This window comes from Psittacula echo (assembly GCF_963264785.1).
Source record: "Psittacula echo genome assembly, chromosome: 4".
Lineage (NCBI taxonomy): Eukaryota > Metazoa > Chordata > Aves > Psittaciformes > Psittacidae > Psittacula > Psittacula echo.
The window spans coordinates 103,386,684-103,405,750 of NC_137738.1; the positions used below are offsets into that span (position 1 = coordinate 103,386,684).

General features: G+C 42.7%; 1 protein-coding gene across 1 annotated transcript; it reads left to right on the forward strand.

The window, feature by feature from the left end:
• Positions 1-6,612: 6,612 nt before the first annotated feature.
• Positions 6,613-18,341, forward strand: ENPP5 (ectonucleotide pyrophosphatase/phosphodiesterase family member 5). Its single transcript, XM_080616518.1, has 4 exons — positions 6,613-6,687; positions 8,917-9,786; positions 13,615-13,791; positions 15,049-18,341. Exons 2-4 carry the CDS (start codon positions 8,922-8,924, stop codon positions 15,411-15,413), a joined length of 1,407 nt encoding a protein of 468 aa, XP_080472644.1. The 5' UTR covers positions 6,613-6,687; positions 8,917-8,921; the 3' UTR covers positions 15,414-18,341.
• The last annotated feature ends 726 nt before the right edge of the window (positions 18,342-19,067 follow it).

Sequence of the window (19,067 nt, forward strand, 5' to 3'; positions counted from 1 at the left end):
GAGAACATACACAAACATGGAGGTCCATGGGGTTTAGACCACTTAAAATAGGGACAGTAAAATTTAAACACATAAGATCTTTCTGTTGAGATTTGCTGTATAGAAGAAATGACTGGCCCCATCCTCAAGTGATGTAAGTGATCAGAAATCATCTCCAATCAAAGCTGGTACTCTGGAGTTTTTTACATGCAAAAGCATTGGAAGTCAAATCTTATTCTTGTGTCCATGAACTCGAACTTCAAAGAGACTTGGTTCTGGAATATAGACTCTGGCCTCAAATGATTCAAAACTATACTGCAAATTAAAGCATTGGATCTTAGATGTGCTTTCCTCAAAGTGCATTTTCAGACAGATTTAAAAACAAGTCCCATGTAATGACTCCTCATTGTCCTTGTAAAACTCCACAGTACTGCCCAGGAAGGAGTGGAACATGGCTCGTCGGATGAAGTGTACAATAGAAACACAACTACAAACCTGAAAACTCAAAGAAGCCTGTCGTTACTATGGTCAAAGCTTATAGATCACATTTTCATGATAAAATAATGGTCAGCACATAAAAATGTTTCAGGTATTATGAAATAACATCCCTATCATAAAAGTAGCAGCCTTTGTGACACTTGTCTCTTGAGGCAACCTGGTATTTTGCTAGAGGCATGTTCTTGCCATCACAGAAGAAAGGCTTCTTTCAAAACACGCTGACCATCTGGAGGAGAAGCTGTCCTGTTTAATTCAGTAATGCACAGGCAGAGCCCCTGCTTGCTTCAGTGGGCATTTTCTTTCATATAGCACCTACGAGCTCAGTCCCTCTGACATACTCTTTTCACAGGGTGTCCACAGTGCTAGAAGAATGGAATCTCTGTTACATTACATCTGCCATTGAATAGCGATGTGGGGGACATCCTTCTAATGTCATTTCTGAATCAGGAGCCTGTGGGAGCAGCTGGCAGCAGTGCCCTGGGGCCCGCTGTTGGGTGGACATGGCTGCGGCTGCTTGGAAATGAAGGAAGGGAATCAGGGAGTACAGTTGCTATTTCTGTTGCCTGCTGCCTGCTTGTCCTTTCTCACCTCTTCAGATACAAGATCAAAATTGTAATGACTTCCTAAATACAGTAAAAAGCATGAAAACATTTACAGTGCATGGCAGAAGGGTATCTCTGAGTCTGTGCTTTTGGATCAGAAGAAGAAAGAATTTCTGTGGCCTTGATTTCTGTAACGAAGACGAGGTAGTACAAACTCCCCCCTTCCTAACATACTCACACACCCTCAAGCACACTTTGTTTTCAGCAAAGAAAACATGGTAAGAACATCCCTTCCTCAACTGGAACAAGATTACAGGCATAGTTATTGCAAAGTGTTTTATAGTGTGAAAATGTGCCCCATGCGTAAATTATTTAACATTTAATTGATCTGAAATCAGGTGGGGGTGGATGGGTTTATTCATATTTTGGTCTTTTCCCCCCATCTTTCCTATTTAGTAACAGTAAAAAAGCTTTCTTCAAAAAGACTGTACAGAATGACAGACTAAACCATCTTGCAAGACCTGATGACAGTGGCATGTCTGAGCACTGTGATGGTTTATGTGAGCATTTCCATTCTATTGTAAATACTTTTGAAATGTTCTATTTAGTCATATTTTATAGGACTACTGCAAAGCTATTGGCTAATTAATCACTTATACACTTGTATAAGAGCTTAGTTTAAAAGAATAAATATGGCAAACAATATTTTTGTGTTCTGCTTGCGTTGGCATTTTGAAAAGCATCATTTAAAAGACTTAAAGTATTAATAACTGACTAGTGTGGTACATACCACTGCTCTCCTAACTGGTAGAACTGAAAATGCTTAAATGTGTGATCTAGGCCAAACTCTGTTTCAGTAGCAATTAGGGGGGAAGCATCCCTCTCGCTGGCAGGATATGCCATGTTCTGTTTTAAACTGTGCAGTTTCACAGAGTGATGTGAGCTTGCACTGGTTTGCTGTGGATTTGACTTGGTGTATGCAAAAAAAAGAATAGAGCACAGTCTCTGCTGGGGAAAAGCACATCCCTGGCAGCTGATGTGGTTCTTACTGTGCTGTTATAGTAACTGGTAAATGCAGTGAGCACAAGTGCTTGCATGAGGAACATGGATGGCATCCAGCTGCCATCCAGGCTGGGGAAGAAGTTCTGTTAACATTAAGCATTACAAAAATTAAAAGTAATTGTAGTGTCTTGTGTCAATTTGTACTGGACTTTGCAGAGGACTGCAAACAAGGAGATGAATTTGCTGGTTAACTGTCTTGTGAAATTCCTGTATTTCATTACTCGGATATGCATTTGGGAAAATGATTGTTTTTCTGGGCGCCTGGCATAAAAGACATTGTTTCTCAAAGGATGATTGTTCATGATTCTGAAAGTTAGATCTGCTTAGAAGTCTTGTTAGAAATGTAAGCTCTGAGCTCCCTGCTTCCTTTTGAAGAGACAGGCCTTAGCCTCTATGTTTTCATTAAAAAAAAAAACCCAATAGTTGTCTTCTCACAGTGTTCTTCAGAAGCAAAATGTACTATAGGACGCCCAATTTAGTTTTCACTTTTGAGCAACAAATGAGCTTTCTAACTACAGTAAGGCTGTTCCGCTGCTCCCTGAAATGCTGCATTGCCTACATGCCAGTTGTGGCTCTTCCCTCTTGCTTGGCACTGGACAGTGTGCACTTGGAAGTGAGCTTCAGTGCCTCAGCAGGTTGTTGTGGACATCCTGACTACAGTTGCAGTGCTTTCAGATCACATCCTCTAAAGAACCCTTACTAAGTTTATTTCTGTTTCTTCTTTAGTGGTAAACATTTTACCACTCAACATTGAGCCATTTAAGACTTGATCTCATGTACCAATATGAATTTAAGACCTTTGCATTTCCTTAATTCCCCTCTCCCTAAAAAATACTAGTTCTATTTTACCAGAAAGTAAAACTGGGTACAGATTAAAGCCCCAGTCAGACCCTCATTTATTGTCATCCTCATGCAATGCTCTCAAAGAACCAGATATGCAACCCTAAAAAAACACCCCAAAACAGAACACTGCTTTTCCTGGTTTAGCACATCATCTGGGGAGAGCACAGCAGCTTTCACATATTCCAGGCTTCTCTTAAAAGGAGATTTTCTTCATAACGTGAGCTATGCTCTTTTTTTTTTAATACAAGTAGACTGCAGCATTCAGGGTTAAAATTACAAGGGAGGAAGCATTGTAAAAGCTCTTTCCCACATGTCTATTTGAAGTGTTGAGTGTATTTGCTTTGGCTTGGAGGGAAGTTTGCACTGAGGTAGAACAGCAGCAGCACTCCCAAAGGAAGGGCAAGAACCCCGAATGCCTCCACTGCAGAGATGCTCAGAAAACATTAAAAAATGGCCTTGATTTGTCTCTCCCCTTTTGTCAGTTTGTTCAGTCACTACACAGAGATTCTGGGGCTACACTAAGAGTCATATTAGTAGAGGATTGTGTACCGATGCAGTAGCTACAAAGCTTAGAATCAGGGACACTTGTCAGTGAGATTCTTGCTGGAGTAAGGATGGGAAGGCTGTGAAGTGTGAGCAGCCTCAAAGTTAATGAAAAACAAAGATATTCACAACCTTAAAGATAGACTTCAGGATGTAAATTCATGAAACTTGGGTTTACAAATAAGAATTTATTAAGAAGGGCCCATCTGCTGTCCCTGAGCTGGGGCTTCCTCACTCACCAGAGCATCCAGCAAAGAGGATTAAACTTCTCTACACCACAAAATCAGCCTTGTTTTAATAAATTGTTGTAATTGATCATTTAACTAGTACAAGAAAGTTGTGTCTACATTAGTGCCACACAGGTGTGTTCTCTTCACTATCTGGTTAATGAAGGTAAATGTTTTGAATCCATTTTAGAGCAAAGTTCTTGTTCAGAAACTTCTGAAAGAAATGCCATCTGTAATGACTGTTGGATCCTTAAGTGTCAGTTTGGCAAGTTGTCCTGCTGTGGGTAGCTGCAGAAATATTTTATGTATGCTGTTGTAGGTTTAAAACCATTACTCATGTTTTCATTCAAGTGTCTACATTTCTGACACAGATGTGACATATCTGTATATATTATAAATCAATACTATTTTTAACCACATATTTTGTACAAATATTCACATTAGCTCTGTACTTCAATGAAAATCTATTATGGTATTAAACATTTTGGTGGAATTAACAAACTCCTTGATCATGCTTTGTTTTCATTTTACATGTTTTAAGCAGCTGAGCCATTTCCTACTTCCAAGGCAAATATTATCATTTCCAGCTATTTAGAGCAGTGCCTTAAATCCATATACACCTCTACCCTCTAGTGACTAACTCCAGCCACTGCAGATGCGTGCAGATCACTGCTGAAATTTCCCAGGCCTCGGGATCTGAGTGACGAGAGGCTGGTTAAAGCTGAGTGGTAAATGTGAGTACTGTATTTCCTAGCTAATAACATTAACTATCAGAGTGACACAGCACCCTGCTGTTGAAGGGAATCTAGCCTGAGATTTCAGTACACAGGGGTGCAATTTTCATGGAACCACAGAATCACAGAATGGTTTGGGTTGCAAGGGACCTTAAAGCTCATCCGGTTCCAACCCCTTTGCCACGGGCAGGGACACCTTCCACTAGACCAGGTTGCCCCAAGCCCTGTCCAACCTGACCTTGAACACTGCCAGGGATGGGGCAGCCACAGCTTCTCTGGGCAACCTGTGCCAGAGCCTCAGCACACTCACAGGAAAGAACTTATTAATGTATAATCTAAATGTACCTTCTTTCAGTTTAAAGCCATTTCCCCCTTGTCCTGTCCTTGCATGCCCTTGTCAGAAGTCCCTCCAGATTTCTTGTCAGCCCTTTTAGGCACTAGAAGCTGCTCTAAGGTCTCCCTGGAGCCTTCTCTTCTCCAGGCGTAACAAGCCCAGCTCTCTCAGCCTGTCTTCGTAGCAGAGGTCCTCCAGCCCTCTGAGCATCTTTGTGGCCTCATCTAGACAGGCTCAAACAGCTCCGCATTCCTCTTATGTTAGGGGCCCCAGAGCTGGATGCAGGATTGCGGGGGGGGGGGCGGGGGTCTCATGAGAAAGAAATTTATAATTGCTTTTCCCTGCTTACCCCTTTCTCCCAAGCTGCTGGTGTGGGTCAGGAATCATATGATGAGCTTCACGCTACAGATGTGGTCTAGTTCAGTTTCCTGTGTACACAAGCCGCATCCACACAGCTTCTACCACTCACATCAGCAACATGTATTTCCAGTTTTGTACTAGTCTCCATCTTGTATCTGTAACAGAACAACAGTAATGAAGGGGGGAAAGTAAAGATAGTAAGAAAACAATTAGGAGAGCCTTGTCCCCCGGTACAGTTCTATGAGCTGGGGTGAAGGGGAGGAAGGTATCACACTTGCTTAAGGAATTTAGATGCAATGATCAGCCCTTGCCACTGCCCCAAGCTTGAGCGTGTCCTTTCCTGCATAAGCCTGGCCAGCCCAGTGATCTCGAGCTCATGAAGCCAAGCTGTCCCTTTACACATAAAGGAGCCAGAGTCTTACCTGGATTACAGCCGGTACCCAGGTTGTAGGTAACCCTTTTCTACCTACTTACTAATGATCTGCTATGTTGGAGATGTGAAGCCTCCGGTAGGTTGCCGTCAAGAAGAAAGCAGGTTTATCCTGTAAGGATGAGAAAAAAAACCAACACCCCTTAAACCCCACAGGTTTTGTTCTCTTTGTGTGACGATGGAAGGCACGGACCCAGAGGTAGAGCACAAGCTGGATCATTTATTACAAGGATTACACGATATTTATATGCTTACAAGCAATTAGCCAAGCACATCTGTGTCTGCCTTGCGGTTACATGTACAACTTTGGGCAAAAGGTCTGTCTGATTTTTCTCATCAACATCCTCTATCCAGTTCTGATGTCCTTGCTCCTTGCCACTTCCAACGTCTTCCAAGTACCAGTCAGGGACAGGTCACTCCTAATTGCCTGCGGTAGTTCCTCCTTCCCATGGTCTCTGACAGTTTCAATACATTCCAACCCCCGTATCTTTGCATTGTAATTCTTGTTTACACCAGAAGGATGTAAAAGTTAGGCAGTGCCAGCTGTGAAGTGATCAACACAAACCATGTTCCTATGCACCAGTAAAGTGATTTTGTACACAGCCACAGAGTAGAGTAAGGTATGAGTACATAAACACGGCACGGGCTTGTACCTGCTTATAGCACAGTCCCTCAGCTGTTAAAGGGGGGAAACCCAGAACGGATTTTTAACCCTTCAGATTCTACTGAGACGAGGATGAAAAACTAATTCTTCTTGATTCCAGGGCATGGCTATGGGGCTTGAACACGATAACATCGAAAAAAGTACCTGCCATAAAAAAACTGGGAGTTTAGAGCCTCAGAACACAAGAGGAGAAAAAAAGGCAGATACAAGAACACCTGAATCAATTCTGTTTATTTTTAACTGACGAAGTACTTGCAGACACTCAGCGAACTTCGCTCCTCGCCCTTACAGCCAGCTCAAACCACGGCGAACCGCCCCAAGCCCTTCTTCTCTATTTACTGCATGACACGCACCACCCCCTTTCGAACGCGCCCTCCTCAGACCGCCCAAGCGCCATGACGTACCTCAGCCTGGTGAGGGGCTGGAGCCGGTGCTCTTCGCGTTCCCCCCGCGCTCCGCGGCCGCCGGCAGGTAATGGGGGGCCGCGGCTCTCTGCGGCGTGACGGGGGGAATCTCCCGCGGCCTCCTCTCTGGCGCACCCGCCCGCCCGGCGGCGGGAGCTGGGGCAGCCCGGACCGAGGGCTCCGGCGCGGAGGGACGGCGCGTTAGGCCGCGGTGGGGGCTGCCCTGGGCCGAGGGGGCCTCTGGCGTGGAGGAGCGCGGGGTACCTGAACCGAGCTGTGCTTCGCGGGGTTGGCCTGGCCAGGGGAAGGAAGCCCCGCACAGCCTTGTGCGGCTGCGGGTGCGGGCTGCTGTCTAGGGCACTGCCGGCCTGCTGGACGCGTCCCTGGTGCTAGTGTGGCAGCTCCCTGCTCCGGGCAGTCAGATGCCTTTGTCCCACCAGAGCCCCTTCAGGACCCCAGGGCCGTGCTTTATGGTGCTGAGCCTCCGGGAGACCTGGGTCAGTAGATGTGCTCAGGTGTGTACAGGGAAGACCAGTATGGGAAGGCCTTGAGGAAAAAGAAAGCGAACACCATGATTATTCATTTTAAATATGTAGTTAAAGCATCAGGTGATGTTGACATCAGTATTGTTAATGATTCTGTGATAATGAACTGTGTAAAATTCAGAAGGATGGACCTAATTTCACTTGAGAGGACTTAAATTCATATTTGTCAGTACCAAGAAGGAGGAATTTATTAGTCAGCCTTAATTTGGCAGGTGGGGTTCAGGTGGACAACAATGGCGTGTTCTCCCTTCCTTCAGATTCAGCTGAAGGAAATCCCACACGGGGTGGAGTGGAGTGATGCAGCCCCACAGGTCTGGGGTGTTTGCTGGAAGGGGAATTATGCCTCTGAAGTGGCAGTGCATTCTTAGCAGCACTGTAGGCCTGGATTTTAATTTTGGGAGACACGCAAGGTCAGGGGAACATTTATGCTGTTTTCCAGTGTAAATGTATTCCAGTGCTGTATATTGGGAGGAATCTGGGAATTGGACTGGGAAAATTCTCTATGGAAGATATCTTGTGTTCTACCAGAATGACAATTCCTATTCCATCACTGCAGTGGCATTCAGATGCTTGTTACGCTAGAATTTTTCATATGAAGTAGGGTATTAATGTACTCTGGATATTAACATGGATTTACTGGTTATACAAGTGCTGTTTTCCTGCTGTATTTCAGTAGCAGAAGTTTTCTCATAGGCCAGTTTCTTACAGCTTTGAGTACAGAAAATATTTGAGAGATGTAGTATTTCCGGTGGCTCACTGAATGCAGGTACCACTGGATCTTCCAACCACCTCTTTCCAATCCATTTTGGGACGTAAGTGGTTAGTTAGAACTTAAACTGCACACTGGCTTGTATGACTTGTGTACATTCTCGTTGATAAAGCTGCCTGTACACAAGAAGTGACCTTTGGTCGTAAGTGGATCAGTAAGAGCTTGGTTTTGTAGCGAAGCTATAATCAGGTTAGAGATGTGATAAATGTTGGGAAACTGACGTTGCTGCTCTTTGTCTAACTCGATCTGACACCTTGTAAGCAGCACAACCTTTTAATGGATATATGACTGTATAATGAAGTTCAGAGCTTGTTTTCTAGATTCCCCACCTGTACATTTAGTAATCCCACACCTAGTGTAGGGGCTCAGAAGCTATGATGGTTTCTAGGTGGTTCCCTCTCCCTGATGGGAGCTGTGCACGTGCAGGCTCCACCAGTTCCCCTGTTGTACTTCCTTCTCCCATCCCATTGCCCTGCAGGGATGTGATCTGTGCCATGCTTGCGCTAATGCTTCATTGGCTTTAATGAGGGTTATAAAGTTCTGGTGGAGATGGACCATGTTATTCTCATGGTGAGAGCTGCCCCTGTTTATATCTTAACTCTTTAACAAGCAGAAGTTTTCTCATAGGGCAATTTCCTACAACTTTGGGTACAGAAAATACTTAAGAACTTGTCAGATTGCAAGAGCAGGAGTTCCTGTGTATTTGGAGCAGGAAGGAAAAAGGAAGAGGTTGAGCAGTGATGTTGGGTAACAAAGTTGCTCTGCAAACTGAGTTTCATCCAACAAATTGTAGTGTCTCACTTCCCATCTCTGAAATTGGGATATCACTATAACTGATAGGTACAAGGTCTTGTTTGGATGTCAGCATTAGTAAGGCACGCTGTATAAATACAGAAGGAAGAAGAGCTACTTGTTCTTAAAACTAAGTTATGACTTTGATAAACAGGTTAATGCAAACAAATGTTCTGTCTCTGCTCAACAGATGCCATGTTGCCTCCAAAGAGGGGACGAATACCTTCCAGAATAGCCGTGAACTGTTTATGGAGAGTCCTGGCAATTTTCTTACCATTTCTTCCAAGCACATTGTCTCTCCAGCCAGCCCAGGCCAAAGTGTTGCTGGTATCTTTTGACGGATTTCGATGGGATTACATCTATAAAGCCTCAACTCCCAATTTTCATTACGCCATGGAGAATGGTGTTCATGTCAAACAGGTCACTAACGTGTTTATAACAAAAACGTATCCTAATCATTATACAATGGTGACTGGTCTCTATGCAGAAAGCCACGGTGTAGTTGCTAATGAGATGTATGATCCTATTCTGAATGAAACTTTCTCTTTGAGCAGAATGGCTATCTATAACTCCAAGTTCTGGGAAGAAGCCACACCAATATGGATAACAAACCAGAGGGAAGGACATAAAACTGGTGCAGCCATGTGGCCTGGGACAGATGTGAAAATACATGGAGTCTTTCCTACATATTACATGCCCTACAACTATTTTGTTTCTTTTGAAGATAGAGTTGCTAGGCTTATTGACTGGTTTACATCAGAAGAACCCATAAACTTTGGTCTCCTGTACTGGGAACAGCCTGATGAGATGGGCCATATTCTGGGTCCAGAAAACCCACTTATGGGACCTGTAATTAGTGATATTGACAAAAAGCTGGGATATCTTCTGTCCGAGCTGAAGAAAGCAAAGCTATGGGATGTGGTAAATGTCATAATTACAAGCGATCATGGAATGTCAGAGTCTTCCTCAGAAAGGCTCATTGAGCTTGATCAGTATGTGGATAGAGAGCTCTATAAAGTCTTTGAGAATTCTCCTGTGGTAGCTATTTTGCCAAAAGAAGGTAGGAATTACAGCAGTAAAATTCTCTGAAGAAAATACTTGAATATGAAACCTTGTAGACTTTATTCCTTAACTGAAGTGGCAGCAGCAGCCACTGATGCCAGGAGGACGTCAGCCTTGAACAAGGAGTACTTGCAGGATCACTCCTTTGTTCTTTTTGCTAGCTCTGTCAAAAGCCTGGATTAACTTTCTGAAATGAATTGTGAGCAATTTGTCTGTTGTTGACTAATATTGCCAAATATCCTTTAGTCCTTACAAAAAGTAAGATAATCTAACAGCATTATCAAGGATGAATGGTGTTCTAAATAGATAACAACTGAATGTCACATATCTTGCCTTTCATCAAAACGATATGGCTAAAGCCATAATGGAAGAATTAGATATCTAACTCAAACAGTAAACTGAAACCAGATGGGGACCTGTGATAAAAAGAAAGCCTGTGTTGGCTGTTTGATCAGCTGCCAGCCATTGTAGTTCAGTTTTTTCCCCCCTCACTTTTAATAGACAACCAGTTATGTTCATACCATTTTTATTGTCATAATAATGGGCAAGAACACTGTTGGAATCAAAACCTGGAGTCTGGTTGCAGTCATTGAAGTGTTGCTTAAGTGTCAGGTGTATGTTCAGGGTAGTGATGTAGGGGTGCTGCTCTTTAGTTGGATGATCAAAAGCTATAACTATTTGGTGTGAATGCATTAACCTGGAAAATAGTGGGTTTATGTGTGGGCAGCAGGGCTAATTTGGAAGCTGAGTTTTAAGGTGACCTTCTGAAAAGGTATGTTCTAAGATTCCTGTAACGTTTGCATTACTAGTGGATAGCACTCTACTTAATGCCCCAGCAGAGAGGATATTTTGCAGATCTGAGCGACTTTTAAATATGTAAACAAAAGTCTCCTGTCATTTTGCAGTTTGAAGAATACTCCAGACTAAAAGGTTGGTACGTCCAGACTGAGCCATTTGCTGCCTGAGCACGCTTAGCTTCTTGTAGCTGGGCACTGTTTCTCTCAGTGGTGATAGAAGAGCTGCGTTTGGGGGTCCCATCCTAATGGAGACAAACAAGGTTGATCAGGATGTTCTCATTACCAAATAAAGGAGTTGTAAAAGTAAACTTTAGTGCTGAAACCTCCCTAATGCAGTAAATGAGAACTTAAAAGATGCGTAACCTGATTCTCCTGCTAGATGCTGCAAAGAAATAGTATCTCTGCAGTAATTAGATGACAGAGTAGTAAAAAAGCCATTTCCAAAATAGCTTGAATTTGGTTTTGCCCAGAGGTTCAGATATCTACTACACTACCAATAAACAAGAATTAGTTTTGAGGACAGTTAAAAGTCCTTCCTTTTTTGTTACCAGCTGAAATTTTTATTATAAACTATTTAGGTATGAAATAACAAGTACGTAAGACTGATTCTTCGAGTTATTTGTCTTGCTTGTAAAACTTAGTGGGACGTTGAGAAAAATTCTGAACCTTTCAACATGCAGCAGTTTCCGCTACTTTAACTGTTTGGCTGCATACTTCTTCCCTGAGAGATGGATTAAAGCCATTATTTAACCGTGATGGTGTATTAGTGCGTGTGGAACTGAGCCTATGTTCATGAACATGGTACCTGTAGCACAGCTGGTGATGCTGACCTTTTTTCTTGCATATAACATAATACATTAATTCAAATAATTAATTTAGTGTAAAAATCATAGTTTGCTGTATTTGGGGCTTCTCCTCTCTGTTATCCACATAGAAAAGTGGCATAACAAAATTAATTTTGTTACTAATTTAGTACTGGAAATGCTAGATTTGAGTCCTTTTTCCTGTTGCTCTAACTATCTCTATCATATCTGGACTTCTGCTGTCTCATCTTCATTGTCAAGATTATTAAGTTTAGTGGTTCTTTCTTTTATGCCAGTTTGAGTTAAGTAACATTATACATTAATCCATTTCCAGTTTTCCTTCAGAATCTCTATACCAGATCCTAGGAACTGAGGAGGAAAATGGAGAAGTTTTCTTTAAAGTCATTGGTTACCTCCTCCCAAACTTTTTTCCCCTGAGATACATGCAAAACTCCATGCACACTGTAAATGGTGTACTTCAGGAAGCATCAGACAGGTCAAACTAAGCACTTGATCTGGTGGTCATCAAGGCAATTGTTTCTTGGGATAGACACTCAGAGAAGAGCTCACTTGGAGGAACACCTGCTGCAGGATGTAGCTGTGAAGGCAGAACTAGACAGAAATAAGTTGTCAAAATGACAGCATGTACTTAAAATTCCCCTTATCTGCTAAAAATGGCAGTGTTAGCCGCAAAGGAAATGTAAACGTCTTCCAGCTGTGCTTCAGACCTTGTAGTGCTGAAACTGGCCTGCAGAGGCTAGCTGTGAACTCTGCTGTCTGACTGACTTGCACATGTGTGTAGTACCACAAAGTACTTAAATAAGTCATGGAGCTGAGTTACTTGGTGTCTAACAGAAGTCTGTTATATACGCTGCATAGCCCTTAACAGGAATCTCTGCTGACATTGAGGTGGAATTGAAGAAACTTGCTCAGATGTAGGTTCTTGAACTTGCTTTGTGTTACTGTCTGGATGTCCTGGTTCCTCCTTCCTGCTCACTGGTGTTCAGCTTGTCCAACTGCTTTCTGGCCGTTCAGTGACTTTTACTGGAAAGAAAAGCTCAGAAACTGGAAATAAGGAAATAAAGAATTGGCAGTGAAAAATGCTTATTTATTTGGTAGTGCTCTTGAGGTTTTACACTCCCAATGCAGTAGATGACTAGGGAAGGGAAAAGAGTAGAGCTAAGAATACAAGCGAATGTGTAGCGATGTTAGCTGCTATTGAGTACACAGTTCTAGGCCAGAAGTGCCATTTCACCTGTCAGTCCAACCTGTCCCTTTGTTTGTCCCCTGTTCCCTGCTTAGGCCTCTACAATCTTTGTACAGCTCCTAACGCACTAGTGGTGTCTGAACTGTGACCTGAGGGCTTCTGTTGAAAGATTAATGCAAGCTAGTTGTGCTTATCCCTAAGCAATTAATTGCTAATATGTGATACATAGTGCATAGCAACAAACTACCTGCTCTTTCTAAATCAGCTAAACTTGTCATCAGAATGGTAGAAGATCAAAACTGGGAATCAAATGGGGTCAGATATGCAGCTGTTTATTGGAACGTCTTGTAGAAGAAAAGTAGTTGGGTTCACTCAGAAGTAAGTGTTCAGAGATGCCAGGAAACAAAGTGGTGCTCTCTGTGGCCTTTTAAAGGAAAGCAATTAACAATTAAACTGATTTTTAAAAAATAGAATCATAGAATCATAGAATAGTTAGGGTTGGAAAGGACCCTGAGATCATCTAGTTCCAACCTCCCTGCCATGGGCAGGGACACATTTGTCATCATAGCCAACTGAGGGGAAGAAGAATATGGCCTTAACCTGTGCATTACCTCATGAATAGGTTTAGGAGCTATCTTCTCGCTTTCAAGCTCTGCATGGAGCTAGGAGGAGCTGGTTTCTTTTCCGTGAGTGTTAATGGCATGCTTCTAACTCATTCCTGTGAGAAGCTTATTTTCTGGTAACTATGAAATGAGGGATTTTTTGTAAAATTAGCAAGGCACTTTACTACTTGGGAATAGGCTGTGAAGCCCAGTGCCAGGTGTGAGCTCACTGTGAATGATGCTCTGGATTTCTCACAGTAACCTCTGTGCACATTTTAATCTGCTCTTGTCTCTTACAGCTATAATTAGCTTTTGGGGAAGTGCATTTTTGCCCTCTTCTTCCAATTGTATTTAAACTACTGATGAGCTCAATAAGCATACCGCTGTGTTTAAGTTTTGTCTTTTGTTTCTTTGAAGGCAAACTGGATGAAGTATATGAAGCTTTGGCCAATGCTCATCCCAACATGACTGTATATAAAAAGGAGCAGATTCCAGATAGATTACATTACAAACACAACAGTAGAATTCAACCAATCTTAGCAATGGCTGATAAAGGATGGGAAATTGTGTACAATAAGTTTGATGTTATTCAATGTAAGTATTCTGTCTTTACAGTGTTTTGGTTATTTTAAGACTGGGTTAAGTAAGTTAAGTAGTGTGGAATTTAGTTTTAGTAGTTAAGTGTGTTATGTGTAGTTAAGTGTGTGGAATTTAATTTTTTTCCTATGGGATGAGGGAGGGGGAACTGGACTTACCATTTCAAAGAACAAAACTTATTGAGATATGATCATTCCCCTGTTTTAGTGGCCACATTCTTGAGGTCTTATTGTGAGATCTAGCAAACTGACAAGCACTTTCTGAGAGATTAAAAAGAAACTAAAAGTTGTAAGTGAACTTGCCGAGTAGAGGATGAATTGCTTTGTTTTATCAGGTACTATTTATTTGCTGGAGAGGGGTTGCGTTGGAAATACAAGAATGCTTTCTGAAAGTCCCCATTTTCTGTGGATGTATTTGCTTACAGTAACCTTGTTCTATTGCTAGAAAGAGTCCTCAAATACTGTGTTACTGTACAGCAGTGATTTTCATTTACCTTGCAGGCTAAGTAAGATGCATTCTAGGTGACCTGGAGTCAGGAAAAATAGGAAATGAGGAAAAAGAAAGGTGTCATGTGGTCAGTTCTTAACTTTCTTGACTAGAAACCTTTTAAACTTTGCTGCTGGTTATGTAGCTGAAGGGTGTTACCTGTAAGACAAGTACTTCAGTTATTGATAGCTGATGAGAGCAGCTTTTTGTGCTTACAGGTGTATTTACGTGTGCAGGATTTTCAGTGCCCTGCAAGGAGCGGGCACTGGAGACCCACTAGTGATGAGCAGATCATGCACAACACTGGACAAAGCGTCAAAGCAGCCACAGCTTAAGTTCTGTCAGCTACTAGCAGTCAGACAGTCTGTCTTTACACGGATTTCCCCTTCCTCCCTCTCTCCCCCTAAGGGATCTGGTCCAGTTGCAAAGTTGGAGTTTTTCCTTAGGGAAAATCAAGGAAACTTGGGTGTAGCCCAGCGTGCCATTGGCAGCTCTGTTACTGCCATATGAGCCTGCCTTTTTTAAATTTCTCTTTCTTTCTTGAAAGTAGTGCTCTCCATTCTTTTTCCTAAAGCATTTTCTCTTTGTAGTTCTGAGACTTGATGTTTGCTGAGAGCCATTTATGCTGTTGATCAAAATGATTCTTCAAAACTTGTGGAAGACTAAATGATGTCTGTTGCTTTTCTGCATTCTGTTAGTTTTAGAAAAAAGTTTATTGCTTGTTTTGCAGCTTCAGAATATTGACCTTTATCTGTCTTTCATTTCCAGCTGGTAATCATGGATATGACAACATGTTACCAGAAATGCATCCAATTTTTTTGGCATTTGGGCCTGCTTTCAGAAAGAATGCCACTAAAGAAGTAATGAATTCTACAGACCTGTATCCCTTGTTGTGTCATCTCCTTGGTATTAACCCACTGCCAAACAATGGCTCATTCAATGCTGTGAAAGACATACTTGCTGAAGAAGTTCCCTTTGAAGCAGACACCTATGCTACTGTTGTGGGAGTCTTTCTAGGCAGCTTTCTTGTTATGGTTTTTATTGCAATTTTTGTTAAGCATTTTATCTTCATCCAAGCAAACACCATGCAAATGCAACATAGTGAAGCTGCCCAGCCACTGTTGCAAGATTAGTTACATGTGGAACTATTTCGTGTTTGATGCTTAATATAAGCTTACACAAAAAAAAAGTCACAAAAATGGATAGAGGTGGGTCAGCATAAATGTGTGGAGTAAAAGGAAATGGGTGCTGATCCATTGGTCCCATGGAGTACGTACATACCAGGTATGCAGAGAAAGAGCATGTTTCTCTTTCAGCCTACAACCACTTAATCTTTCAGGGGTTGAAGATACTCTTAGGGACACTGTATGTATGTGACATGTAGACCTTGAATACCTGATTCTGACCTACTTTTAGGGAAATAACATCAGCTGAGGTGCACTTCACAGACTATTACGTGGTGATTTAATCCCCCTCCACCTCCCTTTTTTTTTTTTTCCTTTGAGAAGTTCTTTTTAGTTTCTTGGATTCTAACAAGTCACTGAATGGGACTAGACTCCTTTGGGGTGTTTATTCCATGACCAAGGAAGCTTTTGCATGGATCACCATTGCAGCTGCCTTAGCAGAATAAATCCTGCAGAAAACCAACATTATCATTAAGCTAGATCATGCACTGCTAAATGTCTAAGTTTAGAGTTAGGCATATTTCTTTGAACTACTGTGTTAACTGTAGCCCCAGAATAAGAATCTAGGCGGTATTGCCTTCAGCAGTCAGCATTAAACTGCTTGGTTTTTTGTTTTGTTTTGGGGTTTCTTCAGGTAAATATAGGTCTTTATGATTTTAGGTATATTTTGAGGTAAATATAAGTCTTTCTTTTTCTATTGTTTCTTGTACACTGGACTAAGTTTTCTAGGAATTCCATGCAGTTGGCAGTTTAAAGACGTATACAAGCACAACACCTTTATATCCAAATGGACTCTTCCATATTTCTGTGATGAGAGGGTTCCTTCAGAATAAGGCAGATGAATCAGGAAAGGAATGTACATGTGCAAGCTGTTTTCAAAGTGCTGTCAAGCTTGTCATTGGGTGACAGCATCTGATCTGTTACTGGAGACTCTCCTCTGGTGTGAGTTTTGCTTGCTCCCTTGTGTTTTATCTGACTGAGTGGACCTCAGAATTTGATGAATATGATTAGACACAGAATTTAAGAAATAGCCATATCGTAGATGTGAAAAAGCACACTTTAATATGAAAAAAAGGCATAAGACTGGGGTTTGTTCTTCCAGAGGAAAGTCTCTGTCAAGGAAAATTACTTATTATGGGTCGTCAAAACTATATATTGCTCTGATAATTTTGCATGGAGCAATAGATCTTTTGCTATTGTAGCTGTGGGAGTTTTGGTGAGCTGATTTAAATGGGAGGCGAGAAGCTGATAAGGTTTGCATGAAAATCATGGTGTGAGGTGAGAAAAGTTGTCCAGTTGTCTGACTCATTTAGAAGCTGGTGGTTGCTTTTCCCTTCCCTGTGTGAGTTGACTGTTTCTCTGCACTTTGCTTCTGACTACAATGCCTGAAGGAGAAAGAAACTCTTAAAAAATTCACACAAACTGTGAGTCTGGTATTTCAAGTGTAATTTATTGCTTTATCCACAGCACCCAGAAAAGGGCAAAGGTGGGGACATCTTGGCTTTGGATGTGCTCTGTCAAACTACTGGTGTGACTAATAGTGTAAGGTTGCAGGTGCAGGGGTGCTGGCAGACCAAGCAAGGAGCAACAAGCTAACTAACTGAAGTACAAAACTCATTTTGCTGAACTTAATTCCAGACCTCATGAATGTCACCTTGGTGAGTTCAGATATGAGTGTACTCCTCACTGCCTCAGTGATGACTCTGCAGTGCCATGTCACAAACTGCCTGGTGCTCAGTGTGTCTGAAGTAACAACCTGTTGGATTCTTTTGTGATGACAGGGACACTTGCTTGGCATTAAGTGGTCTTGCAAACGGATGTGGAAGGTTTCCACAGACCACAGCGCAGTGCAGTGGATGCTTGAGAGGGAAGGCAGTGAAATACTCCATTTTAAGGTGTATGCTGAAAGTCTACCTGTAATAATAGCTGTAGGAAGGCAGGAAACTAGCAGATCTGTGGAGGACAGCCCCTTGATTTGGGGATATGTATGAAGCCTAATGAGAATCTGACTCATCTCTGCAGTCCTGTTCTTCCTGTTCTGTGTACTGCTGCCTTGTTTACATACGTTGCCATTTTCTTAAGAAAACACTGAAGGAAAACACCTGAGTTAGGTGTGTCTGGCACTGTAAAACCAATTCTTAGTGGAGCTGACCATTAGCTATGTCGTAAGTTTACTTTGCTGATGCCAGCTAAAGCTGAATGCTGCAGGGGCTTCTCAGGCTGACAGATGGAGGCAATAGTGATGTTCACAGCAGTTTCTAGAGTGTCTGGGGAAGTCTGAGTAGAAAACCTGAACCTCTAAATTGTGACTCATCACTTCCCTAGCTACCTTCCAAAAAGTGGGTGACAGCTTGATGCACCGAGTCCAACTTTTCTTTCTTATTTATAACTTAAAAGCAAGCTTTAGCACAAATGTCGTGTTTGAAGGAAGACCTACAGGCTTTGTTAAGGGAATAACTGAAAACTGGAGATGCTATAAACATACCCTGTAGCTACTTCAGCTACACACTTTCTCACTTTGGAACATTCTGCTTTAATAGAAATTCTTATTGCAGTGATTTCACAGCACTGTTTATGGCAGAGGTAAAAATGAGTGGATTGTAATCTCGGAGGTGATCATTAAACTCCAGCTTCTTTAATTGTGACCAGAGTAGAATCATAGAATAGTTAGGGTTGGAAAGGACCTTAAGATCATCTAGTTCCAACCCCCCTGCCATGGGCAGGGACACCCCACACTAAACCATGCCACCCAAGGCCTCATCCAACCTGGCCTTGAACACCGCCAAAGATGGAGCATTCACAACCTCCCTGGGCAACCCATTCCAGTGCCTCACCACCCTCTCAGTAAAGAATTTCTTCCTTAGATCCAATCTAAACTTCCCCTGTTTAAGTTTGAACCCGTTACCCCTTGTCCTGTCACTACAGTCCCTGATGAAGAGTCCCTCCCCAGCATCCCTGTAGGCCCCCTTCAGATACTGGAAGGCTGCTATGAGGTCTCCACGCAGCCTTCTCTTCTCCAGGCTGAACAGCCCCAACTTTCTCAGCCTGTCTTCATGCGAGAGGTGCTCCAGTCCCCTGATCATCCTCGTGGCCCTCCTCTGGACTTGTTCCAACAGTTCCATGTCCTTTTTATGTTGAGGACACCAGAACTGCACACAATACTCCAAGTGAGGTCTCACGAGAGCAGAGTAGACGGGCAGGATCACCTCCTTCGACCTGCTGGTCACGCTCCTTTTGATGCAGCCCAGGATATGGTTGGCTTTCTGGGCTGTGAGCGCACACTGAAGCCTCCTCATGTTCATTTTCTCATCGACCAACAGCCCCAAGTCCTTCTCTGCAGGGCTGCTCTGAATCTCTTCTCTGCCCAACCTGTAGCCGTGCCTGGGATTGCTCTGACCCAGGTGTAGGACCTTGCACTTGGCATGGTTAAACTTCATCAGGTTGGCATCAGCCCACCTCACAAGCGTGTCGAGGTCCCTCTGGATGGCATCCCTTCCCTCCAGTGTATCAACCGAACCACACAGCTTGGTGTCATCAGCAAACTTGCTGAGGGCGCACTCAATCCCACTGTCCATGTCACCGACAAAGATGTTGAACAAGACC

Excerpts from the sequence above, each read along its gene's own strand:
- ENPP5 (XM_080616518.1), top strand. The coding sequence starts at position 8,922 with ATGTTGCCTCCAAAGAGGGGACGAATACCTTCCAGAATAGCCGTGAAC. Across the intron at positions 9,787-13,614 it reads AGCTATTTTGCCAAAAGAAG|GCAAACTGGATGAAGTATAT; the intron begins GTAGGAATTACA and ends GTTTCTTTGAAG. Across the intron at positions 13,792-15,048 it reads TAAGTTTGATGTTATTCAAT|CTGGTAATCATGGATATGAC; the intron begins GTAAGTATTCTG and ends TTTCATTTCCAG.